The sequence below is a fragment of the Musa acuminata genome, chromosome BXJ2-1 (assembly GCF_036884655.1).
Source record: "Musa acuminata AAA Group cultivar baxijiao chromosome BXJ2-1, Cavendish_Baxijiao_AAA, whole genome shotgun sequence".
Taxonomy (NCBI): domain Eukaryota; kingdom Viridiplantae; phylum Streptophyta; class Magnoliopsida; order Zingiberales; family Musaceae; genus Musa; species Musa acuminata.
The window spans coordinates 38,009,810-38,033,705 of record NC_088338.1 but is presented as its reverse complement, the minus strand read 5'-3'; the positions used below and the strand labels follow the sequence as shown (position 1 = coordinate 38,033,705).

Below are 23,896 nucleotides of genomic sequence, written 5' to 3'. Positions count from 1 at the left end.
TGTCAGGAAACTCAAAAGAAATTAAAATTATTGCAGTAGTCAACAATAGCATTTATCATAAAAAATGATTAACTTCTTGTTTGGTACTAAAAGTTCCCATTAATATATTTTGAAATGTCCATAGTCCATAAACAGTGAGAACACCAAACATATTAAGTGCTTATAAGTACTAAGTTGACTCTGGTGTTACAGAGTAATAAGAAACTCAAATTGTGGCAAATTGACATATCATTGCCTAGACAATGCCTTCTCGACAAATAGATTAGGAATCCATTATGGAACAAACAACTCATAACATAATTGCTTTGATAAAAAACCCAAGGCAATAAGATTCTTTTGAACTTTGGGAACGAAATTATCATCAGGAGATTGTGTGTCAAACATAAAAGATCACAAAATTAGCAGCTTCATCATAGTTTGAACCCATATAAAGTGATTACAAGTTATCAGTACATAAATACTTGTCATATAACCATCGAGATATATTTAGAGCATCACCAGAAGCTTTCACTGGAAACAAATTTCTACTGCTTTGCCACTTGTTGGTAAGGCCTATCCAGTCCCTCCTCCAGTCTTCTAATGGGAAACTCTCCCCCTTCACCAAGCTGTCTATCATGTACTTGAAATATATAGATGCTCTTGGCCCATAGTAGTCCAGTAGAAGACCACTCTAGTACTTGTTTCCTGCACAAATGAGATTGTCGCAAGAGTATTACATTAAAACAGATTGATGACACCAAAGTAAAGGGTATAAAGAAAATTGTTTCTGCATTTGTATGTACCATAATCACGAAGCAAACTAGCTTCAGTCTCAGTGTTATCAAACCACATGGTTACTTGAGTCCTTGCATTCCATTCAAACTGCACCATAGAAGCATGACAATGGCAGAATCCTACTTAAATAGGCATACAAGTATTCAAATTTGAGGAGGGCAAACAGGTGACAACAAGAATCTTACCTGTTGCTCCTGTTCTGGGTCTCTTGCAAGGCGTTTGGCACTTTCCAACCAGGGTCCAAGCAGAAATCCATCATGACATGACAAAAGCAAGTCCAGCTCTTTCATAAGGTCAAGAAAGTGCTGACTATATATGGTCACTTGTTTTAAATTACTGAGTTGGTACCCTTCTATAATCTTCAAGAATACTTTGTTTGCATACTTTGCTAATGCCTGACGGGTGAGATCCACGAGATCATATCTGGAATAATAGGAAACTAAAATTCATATAAGATCCATTATCAAAATATAGTTGCATGTTAAAAGCTCCTAATATTGACATGATTTACAAAAATTTATTATTGATGGGAATAAATATTTGAACTGTATAATATTGTTTGTAGCTGACTTTATGATAATATTGAACTGTATAATATTTTTATGTGGAAGAAAGGGAGAAAAAATGGATAAGGATGCAGATAATTTACAATATTTATCATTTTATATAATTATCCGTTAAGTTTATCACATGAGAACAACAAGAATTGATAGAAAGAGTCATACCCATTGAAGCAGCAAAAATTTACATGTATCATAACAAACACAAGCCAATTCTAGTCATGGAGCTGTAGTCTAGACTGCTTTATATGGGTTATAACTTGATAAGCTTTCATTGTCATAAAATAATGTACAACTGGATAAAGAACTTGCAATCATGGACATTGAGAGCAATATGAAGTATGAACTATGAACAATGTAAATTTACATGAGAAAGGAAGTATCTTTAACCATAAAAGAAAATTGGTTATTGGACAATGATTTAGTAAGTGGTTGGGACGATCTAAGCCTCAATGTTGCATATCATGCCAGTTTCACACCTGCTAAGGACCAAAGACCAAATTCACATGCAAAACCTCATTTTCTAGCAACATGTACAAGATCTTGTTTTAGAAACAAAGACATCTTAGTCACCTAGTAATTGGAAAAATAGAACAAATAAGAGATAAAAAGACAAAAAGAGGGGGAATAAGAAGGAAAGGAAAATATACTGACTTCATCCAAAAGTATCACTGAGCAATTGACTCATCATAATTTTGCAGTTACAGAACCACAACCGTCTACCAATGTACATTGCTTAAACCTGTCAAATCAGAACTCTACTTGGATTTTGCCACTACCATCAGTCAAATTTCAGCTGCTTTTGAAACTAATATTAAGATGCAAATATGCTGATTTAGATGGAAGAGATGAATACCAGCAATATGCAAGTCTAACATATAAGCAAATAACTAACACTGTGTCTTTGAATTCCTTGCTCTAGTCATGGCAAGCTTTATGCAAGTCTAGCATATAAATACCAGTAATATGTCAGAGATGTGGATGGAAGAGAGATACCAGCATTATGCAAGTCTAACATATAAGCAGATAACTATCAGAGTGTGTTTCAATTCCTTGCTCTAGTCATGGCAAGCTTTACGCTAAAACAAATGAATCGCAAATCACCTGAAAGTCTGGCTATCTGATACATCATACCCATTTTCTAGGAAAAGAACTAATGCGCGTGTGACATCAGCAGTTGAATACCATAAATGTGGTTGATCATAAGAATTAGCTGTTTCCTTCAGTGGCTCTCTTTCTGATAATTGTCGACTAAAATGCACAAGCTTTCTCTCTTCAAATATCTCTGGTATCAATATGACAGATGGATCAACATCTGGAAATGCAACAATTACATCTCGATTTTTGTCCTGTTGTTGAGCGGTTGAGACATATAGATACATCAAAAAGCATTAGAACTAATAACTGGTAAGTAAATGCACGAAAGCACCAAAAGTGATGCACTTAATTATTGATAATAATCTCAAAGAGGTAAAACTGTAATTTCATGTGGTAATTTAAACCAATTCAAGCAATGGTTTACCCATTAGAATCTGGAAGAAAGCTTAGCTTGAACCACTTCAATTTGGACTATGGTCTAGTTGCGCAATCCAATCACAAGCAAACTTTAAGTTTCTAATGCCCTTGATCATGAAATTCTCTCTCTTTGGTCTTTTAGCTCTCAGCACCTCTTTCTTTGCCTCTGCTTATAAAAGCGGCCAAAGATTTCTAATGCTCTGCTGGGACATTAACCATCATGACCGATAGTAAAGATAAAGGCCGTAACAAAGAAGATAAGGAAGAAAAGTAAAATGATAATAAAGAGAATAAGAAAACAGATGAAAAGATGTAGAAGCAAATGACGTGTTTCACTTAGACTGATACGAAACAGGCAGTATGTACTGGTTCAGATATCAACTGGTATGTGGTATGCAGACCGCCCCTGTTTAGGGCGATTCAGTTCATCCATATATAAGGAAACTACCCTAATTGTTTCTCACGCACAGCGCAACCTTTGCTTCTCAATGTGACCTCCACTTCTCAGGCACACCATGGCCTCACTGCACACCACCACCAAACACCACCTTTGGCCTAATTGCTTCTCATAGGAATGCCCATTTTCCTCTTCCTCTTCCTCCTCTTCACCATCTCCTCTTCTTCTTTCCTCCTACCTCCTTCCTCCTCCCTCCTCTTCCTCTACCACCCCTTCTTCTTCTCCTTTTTCTTCTTCTCCAGAACACCGATACACACAGTACACCAGTACTGATTGATATGTACTAGTCTGAGCAGATTACCAAAATGGGTCCAATACCCAAAACGGTGATCCTTGAGTAGAAGTAATTCAAAGATTATCAAATGAGACAACTACGATTAGGAAAATAGGATTTTATGTTTCTTTTATTTTGTTCTTCAATAAGAAAATTCTAGAGTCTTAGGTTTTGTACAAATCAAGAAATAATTTCGTAAATGAAAGTTACCATTGGCTCAAAAACTGAATAACCTTCGCATAATTATATAAAACATCCAAAAGCTGGTTTTTTTTTTTCATGCCTTTGATATTTGCTTTCCAAATGAAAATAGTTTTTGTTATAATTTGCTCATCAACCTTTATCTAGAAAGTAATTAATCTAAAGCCAAGTTTGTAAGTACCATCATTGATGTATTATCAACATCAATGGTAAAATCTCTTTGATTCCTCGGACTTAAGTTGAAGCACTCTTTCTGCTGTTGTCAGAGAGGAAGAGTGTAGATCTCCGTTTTTACTAAAATCCAAGTGTTTCTCTGAATACCAAACCCAATAAGGATAGAAAACATTGAAGTTACCAGTAGTGATGCTGCAACTAAAGCAGCTTAAAACATCATGATCTTTTGAACTAAAAAGTCAATATAGGGCAATATCTAATTGTGCTATTATTGAACCAATTGACAAAGTAATGATTAATTCAAGTGATCAAATATTAAAAGATTTTCCTTACTGGTACCTTTATGGTTCTTGATCACTTCAATGTGATCACCACCGATGGTGGCAAGCTTTCACAATATCTTCGTCTTTTGACTTATTTGGTGTTATTGTGTCAACTGTCAAGTTTCTTATTATCAAAAGAAGACAATTGGATTTGCTTTTCCTGATCCTAATTTTAAAGAAAGTAAAAGAAATATGGAGTCCTTATGGACATTTACTTTCTTGGTTGCATGCATACAAATGATCTTTGCCATTCATAGACTGTGACTTCTATTGGCAATTGACAAAATTATGGAAGAAGAATTATTTGTATTTGAACTCTCTTTTTGCAATCCTAGATTGTAACCTCCTGTGAACAATTATATCCCTCCCAAAGCCGTCAACTTTGGTCACGAAGACTTAACTAAACCCTATGTTTGGTATATCCAAGTAGAGCAATGACAAAAAATGACCTCAAGTTTGCTTGATTCAAAAGTGGTACATAATTTTATCAAAAACCATAATTTACAAAAAAAGGAATCATCTTTTGTAGTGAACACTCAGAATGGTTAGTTTTCTAAAGCCACAATGCACCACATTTCAAGCAAGAAGATTTGACTCTGAAAACCTTTAGATGAATATGAAGTTTATATGTGGATAATGAGGATCTACTATGAGTCATAAATTAGCCTACAATAGAGAAAACAAAGATTAAACTCACATAGGCACCATCTGTGCAATTATATAGAGTATGATATAGTATCTGCCAGGCGTCTTGTAGTGCTGGAACAGACCTTCCATATCTCCTTGTTGCATATAAGTCAACCCAGATCTGAAAAGAAAATGATAAAAGAAAAGCCAAAACATTTCTTGATGGGTCTGATCTAAATTTTGAAATAATCAGTCAGTAAATCAAGCTTTCATATGTTTATCACTTAACAATGTATATAATGAATTCTACATCATTAAAATTCCACCAAATTTACTTCTCAACTAAAATTGTTCATTGACAAAGAACAAAAGAGAATGTTAGTTGTAGGAAATTTAGGCAACAATCAAACTAGATGATCTAATTATTTCTACCAAATAAATCTGCTAAAAGTGAAATATGGATCTTTTTTCACATTGTGATTCTTCCTCATTGAGCTTCTAGTTCCATTATTCTTTTTCCACAAGTAAAAATAGGCATGCTTTTAACTATTATCAGATTCTGAAATCCAATTACTAAACTGTCCTGAATTGATGGAACAAACTATTTTGCTGAGTTTGCATGATGACTAAGAAACTATATCTTGCTACATAATTGGAAGAATGGCAATAAGCGGATTATATATCCTAGAACAGAAAGAAAATGCTACATTTTGTTCTACCAAAAAATGACCACCTAAGCTCCTCAATATTAAAAATGATGCATAAAAACCCAGAAATAGGTCAAGTACCTTGCCAGCTGGACATATTTAAATGTATCCGACCTAACAAAGGTTAAATGAAGGATCAAAAAGAAAGTAGGCAAAGTGAAGAAGTGAAAACCCATAAACAGATACGCAAATCACATTTGTACAATCAAAACACATGCACAAAGAAAAGAAACATGCTCCATCTGAGATCACATTTGGCCAAAATTTTGTTCACAAGGCAAGGTTTAATCTACAGCTAATGCAATTTGACCTACAATAAATAAATCAAAATTAAATTCCTATTTGCCCAATACAACAAAAATGCATTTAACTTGATATTGTCCTTCATAAAGTTCCAAATTTTAATTAAATTTCTTTTCTAGTGATACTATTCTAGTTTATAGATTACTAGACTTAATCTGCCATTGAAGCAGGAACTACTTAACTGCTGAACCGAAAAAAGAATCTTAAATTATATATGTACCTGTTTGGGAAAACTATTTGAACTTATTCTATGTAACTAACCTATAGGATATCTTCAATTTATACATTACACCATATAGGAGGCGAGAAAGGAAAATTATAGCTTAAAACATGTGGGTGGTATTCAATAAGGTAAAGAGATGGGTACACAAAAGTAAATATTACCTTGACATCTACTGGTTTATGATGAAATGCCATTTCAGACATCAGATCATAAACAACAGGATTTTGCTCAATGCCTTCCATAGACATTCCAACGCCAACCTTTAGACCAGCGAAATATTAGACAAACATAAAACATACCAATGATATTCCTCAAGGATATATATGGATTAAGAGATGATATTAATATATAGCTCCTTCTAAATTCCATAACTTATAATAGAAATCACAACAAATTTTGCTACAACTTTTACTTGTTGAAAGAGACAGGGAACATTTTTTTAGCTAAAACAAACTTTACTTTATCCAAGTAGTCAAAGTCATATCCTTTGATGCTCACAAAAAGGCTTCAGCACCGAAAAATATATTTTTTGAATAATAAAGATATGTTTGAGAAAAAGATTGACACTACCAGTTTATAAGAGTTCCTTTAACAGATAGCACAGATTTTGTTCGTGCTTCACCAATCAATTTCATAGTGAAAACATGAGATGTGATTCACTACAGATTTTACAAAATTAAAATTGTGAACACTGTCATAAAATGGTGTTTATATATTCAAACATTTCCCAGTAATTTTCTAGAGATGCAAGAAATAATATAATAAACTATATAAATAAATTATGGCTACCACACCTAGATTAAGGAATAATTTTAACTCACTAGTGAACTAAAATAACAAATTACAACAATCCTATATCACTGGTCAGAAGCACAACACTAACCACTGTAATGGCATGTTTTAAGTTGTTGAACCTTGATAACATTTGGCATAATCAGCAAATTCACAATGTGGAACTAGCCCAAATAATGGTTAGAAAGGAAAAAAAATGAAGGTAACGGTCGAAATCAACCGTTACCGTGCTATGTCGAGCGGTAACTGTGCTGGGCGATAATGATCGAAATTTCAATTGTTACTATTCGATATGCCCCTGTATCATTCGATACGGGTCGATATTGAGTGTTCCGCCCGATAGCGAGCAGTCCATGTACCGGTATGCTGTCAGACCGGTACGTATCGCTCGTACCAGACAGTATTATTTGAAATTAAAAACCCTGGGACTAGGTACCATGTATCACAAAATAAGCTGCACATAATAAATTATATTTTAAGTACCACAAAAGGGCAACTAACCATGGTTGAATTTTCACTTGTACGAGCTTCAATAGGTCCAAGTGCAATTGCATCGAGAATACCATACATCTCAATATTTCCAGCAAAATTGTGTAGCATGCACCTGCAGAAAATTAATATAAGTTGCTGCTGATCAAGATTATGGAAAAAAGGAATCTTTACATATTGCTACAAGAAAATTAACGAAAACCAACATTTTGAGAAACAGAGAACTTTCCAGATGTATGGAACACCATAAAACTGTTTTGATTTAACCCATATTGGTTTTACTTCAGCGAATAGATCAAGAACTACCATCCGCCCAATTGGAACCGAATGCAAGAGAGCCTAACAATAAAAGAAAAGTTAAATTGCAGGTTCTGAACCAAATTGTGGCAACAATTTGTAAGTTTAACATCTTATGATGGTATAAGCCTAACAATGATAACAACTTAGAAGTAACTAGTTCTGATGATAGCATAAGTTTAACATCACTTCTACTGTCAAAACATGGTGTAGATAACTATAAAAAATTGTGCCAATATCGAGAAAAAAAAGTTTTGATGCACCAGAAACAATAGCGTTGATGTAGTTCAAGAAAACTCTATATAGTCAAGTGACAGGAAATGATCGACAAATTCAATCCCAAATAGTTATTCAATATTACATTGTGTGATGCAGTTTTGCAGTTGATAGGACCATATGCTTTCTTTTCTTGTTTGCCTTCAATTAAATCAATCCAGAGATACTTGATAAGCATTCTTCAATGCCGATCTCTCACTTCTTGAGAACATCTTATTTACAATCTCATCCTAGTTATAAACCTATAAATCAGTTCAAAAGATGGCCTACTAAAATTTATACAAATGATCATCATAAAACAAATTCTCAAATCATATGCCATTTTATTCGTTGTCATAGTATATTAAATAAGCACACATGATATTTCTAAATTGATCCCATGATTTTGCCAACCTCCATATACAAGAACATTTGCAACATAATTGCAAATCAAGGAAAACTTTATTATAAGGATTAACATAGGTATCAAACGTATTTGGTATAAAATGGACATGAACACAGAATTTCAAGTAAATAATAAGATAATGACGGAGATAAGTATTAATAAAATCTAAACTAGCAGGTCAACAAAAACACTACCTTCATCTGAGGTGGTTTCCAGAATGGGTCATATGAAAATAACCAACCCTGTAGAAGTTTAGAACCCAAAAAGATTATTTGATGTTACTTTGAAACCAAGAGCATCACGCTTGACCATGAAAGAAGCCTAAAATCTATTAATTCATGGAAAAAAAAATTAAAGGAACTGGCATATTGTACATGTTGGCTAATGCAAAGTAGCATGTATCACCCCAACAAGGTGCCCACACATGATAATGAGGGTATCATGCCTCATAAAATGTTGATAATCTGTTTATTATAAAACCACAAGAAACTCAAATAATCACTAGGCATCATCTAACTGAAATAGGAAAAGCTTCATACTCCAGGATTGTTTAATGCTTAATATTCATTGGCAACCAATATGGTACAATAGCATGCATCTTCAGCAATAACCTTGAAATTATTTCTAATGACAAAATATCTATTACATGATACATAAGTTCTTAGTGTTCAAATTGGATCAATAGAAACAGGGATAAAAATTAACAAACTATCTATTTGTTCTGAAACCCAGCTTTAGCTAACATGTATTAAATCTAAAACCAAGTTTCCAAGTTTGCCAAACTAATCAATTGTTAAATTGTAAAAATTGACCACCAATATCTACACTTAAAAAGAACCCTCTTCAAGATGTCAACTCCTCATTCATGTGTTGGAGTAATTAAAGGATGAATAATATCAACCTATGGTGCCTATGAAATAACTAATTTATGATACCTGCATGAGCCATATTGCATCATCATCACCACTTTGCATTCCTTTATATATTGCAGAACCCAAGGAAGATATATACTTTGGATCATCTACAGGTGGAGTGTTCTCATCAAATGTATCACTGTAGAGACCAAAAAGAAACATAAGGTAATTAAGATCAGAACTTCTTTTGAAGTAAAAAAAAAAAGTATATTGATATCTTTGAAACTAATACATTTTTGCACAATTTATAAATTATCTATCAACAATAAGAGCACATAACTAGGTGTGCATACTTTTTTATTTTTTAATAAATTAGAAGAATTAACAACTTTAATTAGTCTCTCCTAGCAACAATAAGAAAAAGGAGAACACAAATAGAACTTGGCATTCTTGATTGATTATCTTTCTGGGTGGTGTCATGTTTCACAAAATAGTTCAACTCTACTATTAGTCTATCACTCTATTGGATTTTTAGATTTCTTGTTAAGGTATTAAAGCTGTCATATTTTGTTCAATGAACCAAAAGAGCTTTCGGTATATCTTTTGCAATTAGGGAAAGAACAAATCTAAAAAACAGAACAATACTATATCTGACCTTTTTTTTCCCTCTTTTCTGCAACATAATCTGCAAATTGTAGAATTGCAATGCTCTTTGCACACATCTCAAACATCTTCACCAAAGTGCAAAGGTAGACATTATTCAAACCAGGGTTCACCATCCTGGTCCAAACCAGTGTACCAACTGACCGGCAATACGATATGTACTGCCCTATACTAGTGTACCATGTGTCGATACGGCGGGGCATACCAACAACATAGGAAAATGATAAAAAATAGCTTCAAAAATTTCTGAAAAATAAAAAAAATTATATTATGGGTTTTAAGTTGGAAAACACTATTCAACGCAAGGATTGAAATTTCGTACCATACCGGAGTTTCGAGATTCGCTTAGTACGATACAATACTGTATACCGAGAGATAGATTTCGATATACCGCTCAAAAAAAAAAAGGGACGAGTGCCTTGTCGCCCTTTTTGGCGCGTGGAGAGAAGACACCTCGATTTCTTCTCCCCATGCGGGTAGAAAACCGAGGCGATGTAACCTCGTTTTATATATGTGTATATATATGTATACATGTATATGTATATGTATATGTATACATGTATATGTATATGTATACATGTATATATACACGTATACATATATATATATGTATATATATATATATATATATATATATATATACACGGACCACCCGTTACCGGACGGAACGAAATATATATATATATATTAATATATATATATATTAATATATATAAATATTTATATATAAATTAATATATAAATATTTTATAAAGGGCGACGTCGCTCTGCCTTTTTTGGCGACGTCACTGAGGCGACGCGATGTCAAATTTTAAGGCAACGTCGCCGAGGCGACATCGCCTTTATATATATATATATATATATATATATATATATATATATATAAACGAGGCGACGTGACGTCACCTTTTATAAAAATATTTTATATACAAATATATATTTATATATGTATATGTATATATATATATGTATATATATATATGTATATATATATATATATAAACGAGACGACATCGCCGAATTATATATATATATATATATATATATATATATATATATATATATATATATACCGAGCGGTATACCGAACGATATATCGCTCGGTATTCAGTTTCGTACCGTACCGAGCTAATGTCGAAACTCCGGTACGGTACGAAATTACATACCTTGTATATATATATATATATATGTATGTATATGTATATATATATATATATAAGTTAAAAAAAAAGGGGTGACTGCCTCGTTACCCTTTTTGGCATGTAGGGAGAAGAAACCTCGATTTCTTCTCCCCACTCGGTTTATATATATATATACATATATATATATATAAAAGAAAATCGTTTTCTGTGACGTTGCCTCTTTTCTGCCCGTGCGAAAAAGGTGGGGAGAAGAAACCATTTCCTTCTGCCTCGTCGCCTCATTTCTTCTGCTTGCGTGGGGAGAAGAAACGCCGCCTCGACGCTCGGTTCCTTCACCACGTGACGCCGAGGATTCTTCTCCCCGCGCGGATGAGAAGTCGCCGACGATGCCAAGGCCTCATCACCTCAGACGAGGAGGGAGAGCGACGCCGATCTCCAGGTTCACCTCTTCTTTCTTCTCCCTCGGTTAAATCCACCCGGTAGCGAGCGGTGACGATTAATTTAGGGTGGTAACAGGGCAGAAACAACCCCAATCGATGGTATTGCTCGGTAGCGGGCAGTTCGTGTATCGGTCTATTGGCGGACCAGTACATATCGCCTGATACGGGCGGTATTATTCAAAATTAAAATCCTTGATTCAACATCTTAATCACAACATTAAAGTTATTAATTACTCCCTAATTAACACTATTTTATCATCATAAAGACCTTAAACAATATATTAGACATTGAGAACAGGCTTAATCAAGGATTTTAATTTTGAATAATATATATATAAATATATACCGAGCGATACACCGATACGTACCGTATGATATACTCGTATCATACCGTACTGAGCTGAGCTTGATACTCCGGTACGGTACGAAATTACGAACCTTGGGCTGAATTATCTCATAAATCATAAAAATTGAGGAAAAAATATATAACTTTGATTAGAGAGGTCTTCCTCTAACTTACATATTAATCCTCCTAAATTAGCCTTCCAAACTTGATCCAGACCATAAATCACAGCTTTATAAAGTTTTAAGAGAGTGCAAATGTGAGAATGAGAGAAAAAAGTGAGTGAGAAAGAGATTGAGTAAGTAGGAGAGCTTTAGATAATGAAAAGGGGTGGAAGAGGGGAAAGAATGGGTTTAAAAATCCTTTCAAATGGATTTGACTATTGGAACTGGTTAGATCTGAGTCGTCCATTGGTAACAATCGAAATCCAATTGTTATCAGTCAATACCGACTAGTACAGGTCAGTAACGGACTATTACCGATTAGAACAGGTCGGTAATAGTTGAAATGTACCAACCGGTACAGGTCAGTAATGGTCTGATTTTGACCGTTCCGATTGAAACAAACCCCAGTTGGGTGATACGGGATTATTTAGCATATACCACCTGGTACAGGATGGTCTACATATCAGTCCCCTATCGGACCAGTACATACCGCCCATACCGAACGGTACAGTGGCACGACAAACCCTAATGCAAACTCCTAGTATATTAGGACCAAGCATTAAAATATTAATTAACTTGATATAGATTATGTATCCTTCTAATACCTAGAAACACAATGTTTGATAAATATCATTACTCTTCGTACTACTTTTAGATAAATGTGTATAATCATATGTAGTTGCCAACATGTGTCTTCTGAGGCTTGTAAGATGAATGTGTGCCATTATAACATAGCCAAAATGTTGCCTTTTTAAGAATTTTAACAGCAATCAAAGTACCATTGGACCTAAATATGATTCCTTAAGTATACAAAACATTATGAAAATCCTTTAGAATATAACCTGCAAGGACAAACAAAGCTTTGCAAAAGGGATTTCCTTCTCATCCATTCTCTGACCATTATGACGTCTAGGTAAATTTAGCAACAAAAATCATCTTAAATAACTCTTGTAGATGAGTCACTTTTTTAAAACGAATCATGTTCAAGTAACATAGGCCTAATATAAAGCTTTATTTGTTCTGCCTTGATCTTTCAAAGATAACTCTCCCTCACTAGGAGTAGGGCAAAAACCTAGTGCACTCCCCATTGCTCATCAATATATGTACTTTAATACGATAACTCAAAATCTCATGATATTCCAGTAAGATGAAAAAACTTATTTTCTATGGTGATTGAATCCATAATAGTTCCCTAGTAGCTTTCTCCGTAGCAAAGTGTTAAGACTTAAAATCCATTCCAAGACCTTCTTGCTCCATACTCTTGCAAGCAAGGGACCTTACAACCAAGCCCTAAGCTCCAAGTGTAATATTCTTTCCATTACAAAAAACAGGGTTTGTTGCAAGGTTTACAGTTTCGAATAATACTGCCCAGTACGGACGGTATGTACCGGTCCGACAACATATCGGTACGCGGACCGCCTGCTACCGGGCGGAACGCTTAACATCGCCCCATATCAGACGATACAAGTTTATTTCAGGCAGTAACGGTCGAAATTTCAGCCGTTACCGCCCGGCACAGCTCAGTAATGATCGATTTCGACCGTTATTGCTTGGTAACGATTGAAATCAACCGTTATCGCTCGGGATCGATAACGGTTGAAATCGACTGTTACCACTTGGTAAGAGTGCTCCAACGGTCCCTTTCTCATAGGTTTTTAACTCAATTTCTCCCCTATTTCACTCCATTTCACTCTCATACTCTCTTAAACTATCTCAAACTCTTTTTTTCTCATATTTACATTCTCCTAAACTCTACAAAATAACGATTTGTGAATTGAATCAAGGCTAATTTGAGAAGATTAAGAGGAAGAACTTTCTAATCAAGAGGTATGTATTCTCTTTCTTTAATTAGCGAGTAATTAAGATCTTTAATATTATGATTAGTGTATTTAATATTGATTAATTCGAAATTAGACACTTACTAAGTCAAATATTTATATTTCATGCATATTAAATATTGAAAGATATTTATGATAGTAAAATAAGTTTAATTAGGTTTTATTAAAGTTATTGAATGTTGCGATTAGTCATTATAATGATGATTTAATCGAAATTTGATCGATTTTACGTCAATTCAATGTCTTTAATACCTATTAGGGTGTTTGACATATTTATAGTATTGAAAGAGAAGTAATTAGTGGGTAATCAACTATGTTAATCATATGATTAGTGTATCTAATGATGATTTTATCGTAATTTGAACTATATTGAATCAAAATTACATATTTAATGCTTCTTTTATGTGTTTGACATATTTATGATGGTAAAATAGGTTTAATTAGGTTTTATTAAAGTTATTTAAAGCTATGATTAGTCATTTTAATAATGATTTAATCAAAATTTGACGATTTTGGGTCAATTTAATATCTTTAATACCTATTAGGGTGTTTGACATGTTTATAGTGTTGAAAGAGAAGTAATTAGTTAGTAATTAACTATGTTAATGAGGTGATTAATGTATTTAATGATGATTTTATCGTAATTTGACCCATATTGGATCAAAATGATGTATTTAATGCTTTTTTTATGTATTTCACATATTTATGATGGTAAAATAGGATTAGTTAGGTTTTATTAAAATTATTTAATGCTGCAATTAGTAATTTTAATGATGATTTAATCGAAATTTGATCGATTTTAGCTTAATTCATTGTTTTTAATACCTATTAAGGTGTTTAACATATTTATAATGTTGAAAGAGAAGTAATGAGTGGATCATTAACCATGTTAATTATGTGATTAGTGTATCTAATGATGATTTTATCATAATTTGACCTATATTGGATTAAAATTATGTATTTAATGCTTTTTTTATGTATTTCACATATTTATGATGGTAAAATAAGATTAATTATGATTTAATAAAATTATTTAATACTGTGTTTAATGGTTTTTGATCGATATTAGGTCAATTCAACATGTTTATACTTTATAGCATATTTGATTTAAATTTGATAGGATCATGGCATTAAAGGAACAACCACATGATGATGTATGGGTTCATGCCCGAAAGATAGATGGGAACCGTCATCATTGGTAGTGTATTTGTTGTGACTACATTGACAAGGGTGAAGCAATAACTCGGGTAAAGATGCATTTGGCCGACGGGTATCCTGATGTTGCAAAATGCAAGAAGGTTCCGACGAAGATCCGTAAATTATTTCAAAACAAGCTACAACAAGAAAAGGAAGATACATTAAAAATAAAGGCAAGAGTTGAGGAAGAATATTATAGGGCTACGCAGAAACCAGTTTATGATCAGTATGAGGGTTGCGACGATGAAGTCGACCTGGATCTCATAGTTGGGATTCGTGCATTATTAGAGCATCAGTATATGGTCGATGAAGCAATGAGACATCGACGACCTGACTCATAATTGGAGCATGACAATGGTAGTAGAATCCAAAGGTCGGCCAGCATGAGGCAGCCAACTGCTCCTCCTCAATTAGGCTGAACTAGTAGCATGAGGTATGGTGGACTTCGTGGTTTTATGAGAGGTCTTGGCAGGAGGTCCACACCAAATATTGTTGATATTGATCCGCAAACCTATCCCCCACAAACAGTGAAACAGTCATGGATTGACGATGTATACATAAAAGAAAAGAAACGGGATATTGGAAAAGAAATTTTAAAATGGTTCAACTTCCACAGGATTCAAGCCAACACAGCCCAAGGTCCATATTATCAGAGCATGATCTCTTCTATTCAAAAGTCTGGCACGAGGATCCAACCACCAACACCAAGGGAGATTCACGACGTACACTTAGAGAAGGAGGTGGTAGAAGTGAAGGATTGGATCAAATCCTTCAAGAGGCAATGGGACGAATATGGGGTTGACACTGATGTGTGATAGTTGGAAAGGACCAACAAGAATGAGTATCATCAACTTTCTTATTTATTGTAACAGAAGGATGGTGTTTCATAAGTCAGTTAATGCTTCTGAAAAGATCCAAGATGCAAACTACACTGAGAGCTTGATGGACACTATAGTAGAGGAGATCGGACCACAGTATGTTGGTCAAATAATAATGACAATGGAGCGAATTTCAAGAAGGTCGGTTTGCAATTGATGAAAAAAGAAAAACATTATTTTAGACTCCATGTGCAGCTTATTGCATAGATCTAATGCCGAAGGATATTGGTGAGCTGGACATGGTCAAGAATTGTGTAGCTCGAGCACAATCAATTACAAAGTTTATATATAATCATCATTGGGTATACGCTTTAATGCAAAAGTATGTAAACGGTGAGATACTCTAACTTGGAGTCACTTGGTTTACTACCAATTTTATTACATTAAAGTCATTACAGTAAAAAAGGCATGGCTTGAAGGCAATGGTCACCTCACAAGAGTGGTTTGATTCCAGATATTCGAGATTGAGCAATGGAAAAAATATAGAAAAGTCCATTCTTTCCTCTAGATTTTGGGAGACCGTAGTAGAAATTATAAAAGGTATGGAACCACTTTATATTGTTCTCCATAAGGTCAATATGGACAAGCATCCACAGATGTCGTATCAAAAATATATGTTGATTTTAGCAAGAGAGGAGGTCAGGAAAGCATTCAAAGATGATTTTAAGGTCGACCAATACATACGGATCATTGATTGTCGGACCGAAGTTCATATGGATCAAGATATCAATAAGGTAAATTCATATTCAAAATAATTTAATTTATTATTTTTTATACAATAAAAAATCATACAAACAAAATAATGTCTTGCAACGTATTATCTAAACCCAACAATTCAATATCGGTATGCTCTCGGAATGCAAAATGATTTACTAACGACACTACGAAATGCTATATATCAGCTCTTACCAAACACTACTGATGCAGCTGATGCTCTTATAGAGGGTCGATTATTTCAAGAAACAGTTGGTTCATTCTTCGACATTGTAGCTGTATGATGTTGTTACACTATGGATCCTAGTGAAAAAAAGTTACACATATTGATTATCAATTATGTTTGATGTTAATTATTTGTTATACTAATAAAATCTTATTTATGTCTTTTTGCAATGGAGTGGTGGCTACAATTTAGAGGGGATGCACCACATTTAAGGAAGGTTGTCGTTCGTGTACTTTCACAAATGATAACATCTAGTGGTTATGAATATAATTGGTTAATGTTTGCATTGATTCACACGAAGGTCTACAACAAACTCTCGTATAGATGGTTAGAGAAACTGGTATATATCCATTATAACATGCGGCTAAGGTTTTGATGTGTTGAGTTGGATAAGGAGCTAGAGGAACCAGATATCGATCCCATCGACCTCCAATTCTATGATGAAGATTCAGAGCTGATATTAGATTGGGTTGAAGCAGCAAAGAACCAAGAGGATCCTCTACTTGATGAGGCAATAAAAGAAGAGGAAGCACAACCCCAGCAGTTGGAAAATCCCCCTCGATCACAACGTGGTAGGAGTCAAACAACATCGAGTAAAACTGCTCGAGGAACTACAAACACCAAACGATCACAATCGTCCGCCCAGCGTGCAAAGGCAAAGGGGAAGGAAGTAGCATCACTCACATCATTGGAAAAAATCGAGTTGGGCAACGAGACACCTTCATAATCGCATTCAGCAACTCACTCGATCCAGAGACATGACAGCAACAGGGATAGTAGTGCCTCGATAGATGATGGCGACGATGTCCGGCAGTCATTGGTCTCGTCTACACAACTTGAGGGTGGTATATGAACCGAGGAGTAATATTTTACACATACCACCCAAGATTCAGACCATGAAACTCAACAAGGCACTGGTCAAGTTTATGCGCGGAAGGGGAAGGGGAAGGCAGTGGATGAATTTGAGCAGATGCAATAAAGCCTACATGATGTAGACACAGAACAAAGCTCATTCTATTCATAGTCGTCGTATTATGGAGAATCATATGGCCAATAGCAGTACGGTGATGGTCATACTTCTCCGAGCAACAGTATGATACAGATCATTAGCGAAAGTAGAAGCTCTGACATTCACCAATATATGCCTCAGGAGCTGCCTTAGACAAATATGATTCATGACGATCAACCTACGATCATCACTATATTATTGCACCAATGGCATACGGTGTATCAATGCATTATGTCATGGGATCAATTTTATAATTGAGTCCAACAAACATATCATATTGATATGCAAATATATAGGATCGAGGACCCCGATCCACCACCCGTAGTGGCCCGTCGTTCGTTTTGATGGTAGAATCAACAATCAAGTATATCTATATATGTGATTATTTAATTCATTTGAATTTTAGAGTTTATATTGTAAAAAAATAGTCTAATAATTCAAATGATTTTTCTATAGATATTTCAATATTTACAAAAGGACAATAAGTAATGGACTAAAATACGAACCTTGCACAAGGCTATACCTCGAAGTCCGAAAAAGATATGTGATACTGTTTTTACCTAATTTACATTAATTTTGCTAAACTCATACTATTACTATATTTATTTCTAACTTAAAAACTCAATCCAAATTTTTTTTTTTAATTTTCAGGTATTTTCGAAGGATTTTATGCCTAAATTAGGTGTACCGCTCGGTATGCCTTGGCATACCGCTTGCTACACGGTACTGTACCGAGCGAAGCTCGAAACTCCGGTACGATACAAAATCTCAATCTTTGGTTTGTTGTACCACTCGATACGGTACAATAAAGGTGATACAACAGGTGATTAGCATACGGACCACTCTGTACCAAGCGGTTATGAATTGGGTATCTCTTATCAAGTGATACAAGGTCTGTATCGAGCAACACGGTTGAAACTCATATCAATGGATGGTTGAGATTTGATCCATTCCAACAGTCAAATTGACCATTGGCACTAGTTCAAAGGGTTTTTAAACCCTGTCCTCCCCCTTTTATCAACCTCTTTTACTCTCTTTTATTCTCACTTACATCTCTCTCTCATTCTCACATTTTCAATCTCTTAAACTCAAGCAAAGCTGCAACTTATAGATTGGATCAAATTTTGGAGGCTCACTTGAGACGTTTAACACTTAAGTTAGAGAGAAGGATCACTCTAATCAAAAGGTATGTATTCCATTTCTAGATTTTTGTTAAGTTATGAGATGATTAATCCTATTCTATGTGGTTAATGTCTATTATGTTGTTTGACATATTTATGATGGTAGAATATGATTAATTCTGGAGTGATTAAGGTTTTTAATGCTGTGATTAGTATGTTTAATACTGATTTAATCAAAATTAGACACAAATTGGGTTGAAATCTATGTATTTAATGCATATTAAGGTGATTTACATGTTTACGATGATAGAATAAGGTTAATTAGAGAATTTTTTTAATACTGTAATTAGTGGTTTTAATGATGATTTCATCGAAATTTGACCCATATTGGGTCAATTTAATGTATTTAATCCATAATAGGGTGTTTGATATGTTTTTAGTGGTGAAAGAGGACTAATTAAAGAGTAATTAAGTATGTTAATGGTGTGATTAGTAGATTTAATGATGATTTCATCGTAATTTGATCAATATTGGGTTAATTCTACGTACTTAATGTCTATTAAGAAGTTTGACATGTTAGGTTACAACTATCACTAGCCTTCGGATGGAGCAGGTTCTTCGAAAGACACACCGGATTTTTAGTGCAATTGCATAACATTAAAAAGGAAATGACTGTGCACATTCCAACTGAAAATATTGATTCATTGCTCAAAGAGTTTGCAGAAGTCTTTGCAGAGCCACATGGACTTCCACCTCATCGACATTATGATCATCGGATTCCGATATTACCTGGGAAAGCACCAACCAACGTCCGGCCCTATAGATATCCACATTTCCAAAAGGCAGAGATAGAGAGGATTGTCACAGAGATGCTCGAAACAAGGGTTATAAGAGCTAGTGTTAGCCCATATTCCTCCCCAGTCTTACTGGTCAGAAAAAAGGATGGCACATGGCGGATGTGTGTGGACTACAGAGCACTTACAATATTACGGTGAAAGATAAATATCCTATTCCAGTAGTGGATCAACTGTTGGACGAATTGGGAGGACCTCAGGTTTTCACTAAATTGGACCTACGATCGGGCTATCATCAAATCAAAGTACATGAAGGTGATATTCCAAAAACTGCCTTCAGGACACAACGGTCATTATGAGTTTCTAGTAATTCCTTTTGGGTTAACTAATGCACCCTCTACCTTTCAGAGTTTAATGAATGATGTATTTTGGGCTCATCTCCGTAAGTTCGTTCTGGTTTTCTTTGATGATATTTTGATATATAGTCCTTCCCTAGAGAGTTATTTATTACATTTACGAATTGTCTTTAATATTCTTCGTGAGCATGATCTTTTTGTCAAGAAATCCAAGTTCAGTTTTGGGCAACCAGATGTTGAGTATCTTGGCCATATCATCTCTCAAAAGGGTGTTGCAGTTGATCCTTCAAAAATCCAAATGATGAAAGACTAGCCAATTCCAAAGTCAATCAAAGCTTTAAAGGGGTTCTTGGGACTAACTGGCTATTACCAAAAGTTTGTGAAGGATTATGGCAAAATCAATGCCCCCTTGACGTCACTTCTAAAGAAAGATGCATTCAGATGGTCATAAGAGGTAACCCAGGCATTTAATTTCTTGAAAATTACAATGACTACTACACTAGTGCTTGCTCTACCCGATTTTAATAAGTTGTTTATAATTGAATCTGATGCTTCTGGAGCTGGTATAGGGGCTGTATTAATGCAGGAAGGCCGGCCTATTGCTTACGCTAGTAAGGCTCTTTCCCCTTCTCATTTGTGTTTATCTATTTATGACAAGGAGATGCTAGCCATTATACATGCAGTCACAAAATGGAGACCCTACCTAATTGGCCGGCGGTTTCAAATATGCACTGATCACAAAAGCCTCAAATATTTTCTGGAGCAAAAGATTTCTTCTTTAGAACAGCAGAAATGGGTCACAAAGCTACTAGGATCCGATTATGAGATCATTTATAAAAAAGGGAGCGAGAATCTAGTTGCAGATGCACTCTCACGCCAACCAGAACAAGTTGAACTTATAGCTATTTCTATTCCTATTTGTGAGACTTTGGTAGTTATAAGAAGGGAATGGTCAAATAATCCTGAGATCCAAAATATCATTAAAAAACTAGAAGAAGCTTCAGGTTCTGTCCCAAATTATAGTTGGGATTCGGTGGACTTGCGCTATAAAGGCCGAATAGTTGTAGCACCACATTCTTTTTGCCGGGAGATAATTCTGAAGGAATTCCATTCATCACCAATTGCTAGTCATTCCAGATTTCTCCGCACTTATAAGTGAGTCCGACAACTTTTTTACTGGATAGGTATAAAACATTTTATCAAGAAATTTGTTGCTGAATGTGATGTTTGCCAACGCCACAAAAGTGAGACAATAGCTACCCCATGCTTGCTACAGCCCCTCCATATTCCTGATGTTACTTGGACCGACATATCTATGGATTTCATTGACGGACTCCTACCATCTCAAGGAAAAAGTACTATATTTGTAGTGATAAGTCGAAGGAATGGATTAAATGGTAAACAGGTGCTTAGAAAATTATCTCAAATGCTTTACCCAGTGATTGCAAAAGGCGCTCGGGCGCTCGCCTAGGCGCTCGGGCGAGGCGAGGCGAGGCCCGAGCGCCTCGCTAATGTCCCAGGCGGCGCGCTTCAAACAGGCGCTGCCTGGGCGCTCCCCCGAGCCCAGGCGCTGGGCGCTTCGGGCGAGCGCCTGGGTAAACCAAGGCGACCGAACCAGAATTTTAGGTCTGGTTCGGTCCTGGTTCGGTTGTTAGTTGGTTCAATCGAACCAACTAAACCGATATAACCCTAACCCTAACCCTAACCCAACACTAACCTGCTGCCGCTACCGCTCTCGATCCCGATCTCGATCCCGATCGCGATCTCGTCGCTCGCTGCCGCTGCTCCCGCTCCCGCTGCCGCTGCTCGCCGCTGTCGTTGCTCGCGCCTCCCGCGAGCCCTCCCGCGAGCCTTCCCGTTGCTCGCGCCTCCCGCGAGCCCTCTCGCTGCTCGCGCCTCCTGCGAGCCCTCCCGCTGCTCGCGCCTCCCGCGAGCCCTCTCGCCTCCTGCGAGCCCTCCCGCGAGCCTTCCCGCTGCTCGCGCCTCCCTCGAGGCCTCCCGTTGCTCGCGCCTTCCGCTCCCTTTCCCTTTCCCGCTGCCGCTGCCGCCGCTCGCCGCCGCCGCTGCTGCCGCCGCTCGCCGCTGCCGCCGCCGCTCGCCACTGCTGCCGCCGCCGCTCGCTGCTGCTTCCTCGTTTCTCCATCAGGCTCAGTATACTCTTAATATTAAGTTTATTTGAATTTTAAAATGATTAATTTTCTGTTAATAGATTAATAATATATTATTTTGATTTTAATGTTATTAATTTTTATTTATTTGAAATTATTGTTAGGTTTCAACATAAATGGCAAGTGCAGAAAGCAACTCAATAGAGTCTCCAATGGTATCAAAAAAAGATCCTGCATGGAAGTATAATTATTTGAAGGATCCGAAAGATCCTAATGCAGTGACTTGCATATTCTGCGATAAGACTACCAGAGGTGGTATTTTTCGTGCAAAACAACATCTAGTAGGAAATTTCAAGAATGCAACAGCTTGCAAAAAATGTCCACCTGAGGTAAAAGAAGAGTTGCTGAATTATATGAATGAAAAGAAGACACAAAAGAATGAATCTTATGGGAATTTACCAGAAGACAATGTTGAACATATCAGAGATGAAGAAGAAAATTATTCTACGAGTATTAACCCAAGTGAAAAAAGAGTATACGACAAAAAGGGAAAAGAAGTTATGAGTACTAAGAAAGGTAGAAAAGGACCGATGGATCTATATATGCTTCAAGGATCCCAGAAACAACAAGGACAAGCAGGAGGCTCAAAATTGAGACAAACAAATATAAGTGATGCTTGTGATAAAGAAATAAGAGGAAGAACAATTCAGCACATTGCTCGCTTCTTCTATCAGGCTGGTCTTCCCCTTAGTACAACTCGTTTAGACAGTTTTAAGGATATGATTGAAGCTATTGGAAGATATGGTGCAGGATTAAAACCTCCAAGTTATTATGAGATGCGAGTTCCATTGCTGCAAAAAGAGTTGAATTATACAAATGACTTACTAAAGGGTCATAAAGAATCATGGGCAACACATGGTTGCTCTATTATGTCAGATGTTTGGACTGACAGGAGGCGCAGGAGTATAATTAATTTTATGGTTAATTGTTCTTTAGGGACTATGTTTGTGAAGTCAATAGATGCTTCATCTTTTGTAAAATCTGGAGACAAGATATATGATTTACTTGACAACTTCGTGGAAGAAATTGGAGAACAAAATATCGTTCAAATCATAACCGACAATGGAAGCAACTATGTTTTAGCTGGTAATATTCATCTTTTGATTTTGTTAATTATTTTATCTTCAATTAAGGGTGTTAAACTCTTAAGTCTTATCCTTTTTGTTATCCTTTGTCTTAGGTAAATTGCTTGAATCAAAAAGACAACACTTGTATTGGACTCCATGTGCAGCACATTGTATTGATTTAATGTTGGAAGATATTGGAAAGATCTTAGAAATCAAGAAAACCTTAGAAAGGGCAATTTTTGTTGTTGGATTTCTTTATAATCACATTGGGGCTTTGAATATGATGAGAGAATTTACAGGGAATAAAGAATTAGTGAGACATGGTGTTACCCGATTTGCTACTTCATTCTTGACATTACAGAGCATGCATCGTCTAAAACATACTCTGAGAAATATGTTTACCTCTGAGAAATGGGTGACAAGCAAATGGGCAAAAGAAGCAAAAGGCAAGAGGGCTGCTGATATCATCTTAATGCCATCCTTTTGGAATCATGTAGTTTATATATTAAAGGTAATGGGCCCTCTTGTTCGAGTCCTTCGGTTGG

The 23,896-nt window shown here is 35.7% G+C and overlaps 1 protein-coding gene across 6 annotated transcripts in view; it reads right to left on the bottom strand.

The window, feature by feature from the left end:
- Nucleotides 1-304: 304 nt before the first annotated feature.
- The window catches only part of LOC135586247 (alpha-N-acetylglucosaminidase-like), a 59,115-nt gene continuing 35,523 nt past the window's right edge, over nucleotides 305-23,896 (bottom strand). For 4 of the 6 annotated variants that reach the window (XM_065093987.1, XM_065093990.1, XM_065093989.1 and 1 more), the window contains 10 exons: nucleotides 9,313-9,430; nucleotides 8,572-8,619; nucleotides 7,650-7,758; nucleotides 7,432-7,535; nucleotides 6,300-6,398; nucleotides 4,976-5,086; nucleotides 2,439-2,683; nucleotides 960-1,197; nucleotides 783-861; nucleotides 305-684 (listed from right to left, as the gene is read on the bottom strand). In XM_065093987.1, coding sequence (XP_064950059.1) covers nucleotides 671-684; nucleotides 783-861; nucleotides 960-1,197; nucleotides 2,439-2,683; nucleotides 4,976-5,086; nucleotides 6,300-6,398; nucleotides 7,432-7,535; nucleotides 7,650-7,758; nucleotides 8,572-8,619; nucleotides 9,313-9,430 — 1,165 coding nt within the window. In that variant the 3' untranslated portion in view covers nucleotides 305-670. Of the gene's footprint in view, nucleotides 685-782; nucleotides 862-959; nucleotides 1,214-2,438; nucleotides 2,684-4,975; nucleotides 5,087-6,299; nucleotides 6,399-7,431; nucleotides 7,536-7,649; nucleotides 7,759-8,571; nucleotides 8,620-9,312; nucleotides 9,431-23,896 lie in introns of those variants that run through there. The other 2 variants (XM_065093988.1, XM_065093991.1) reach the window with 2 other exon arrangements.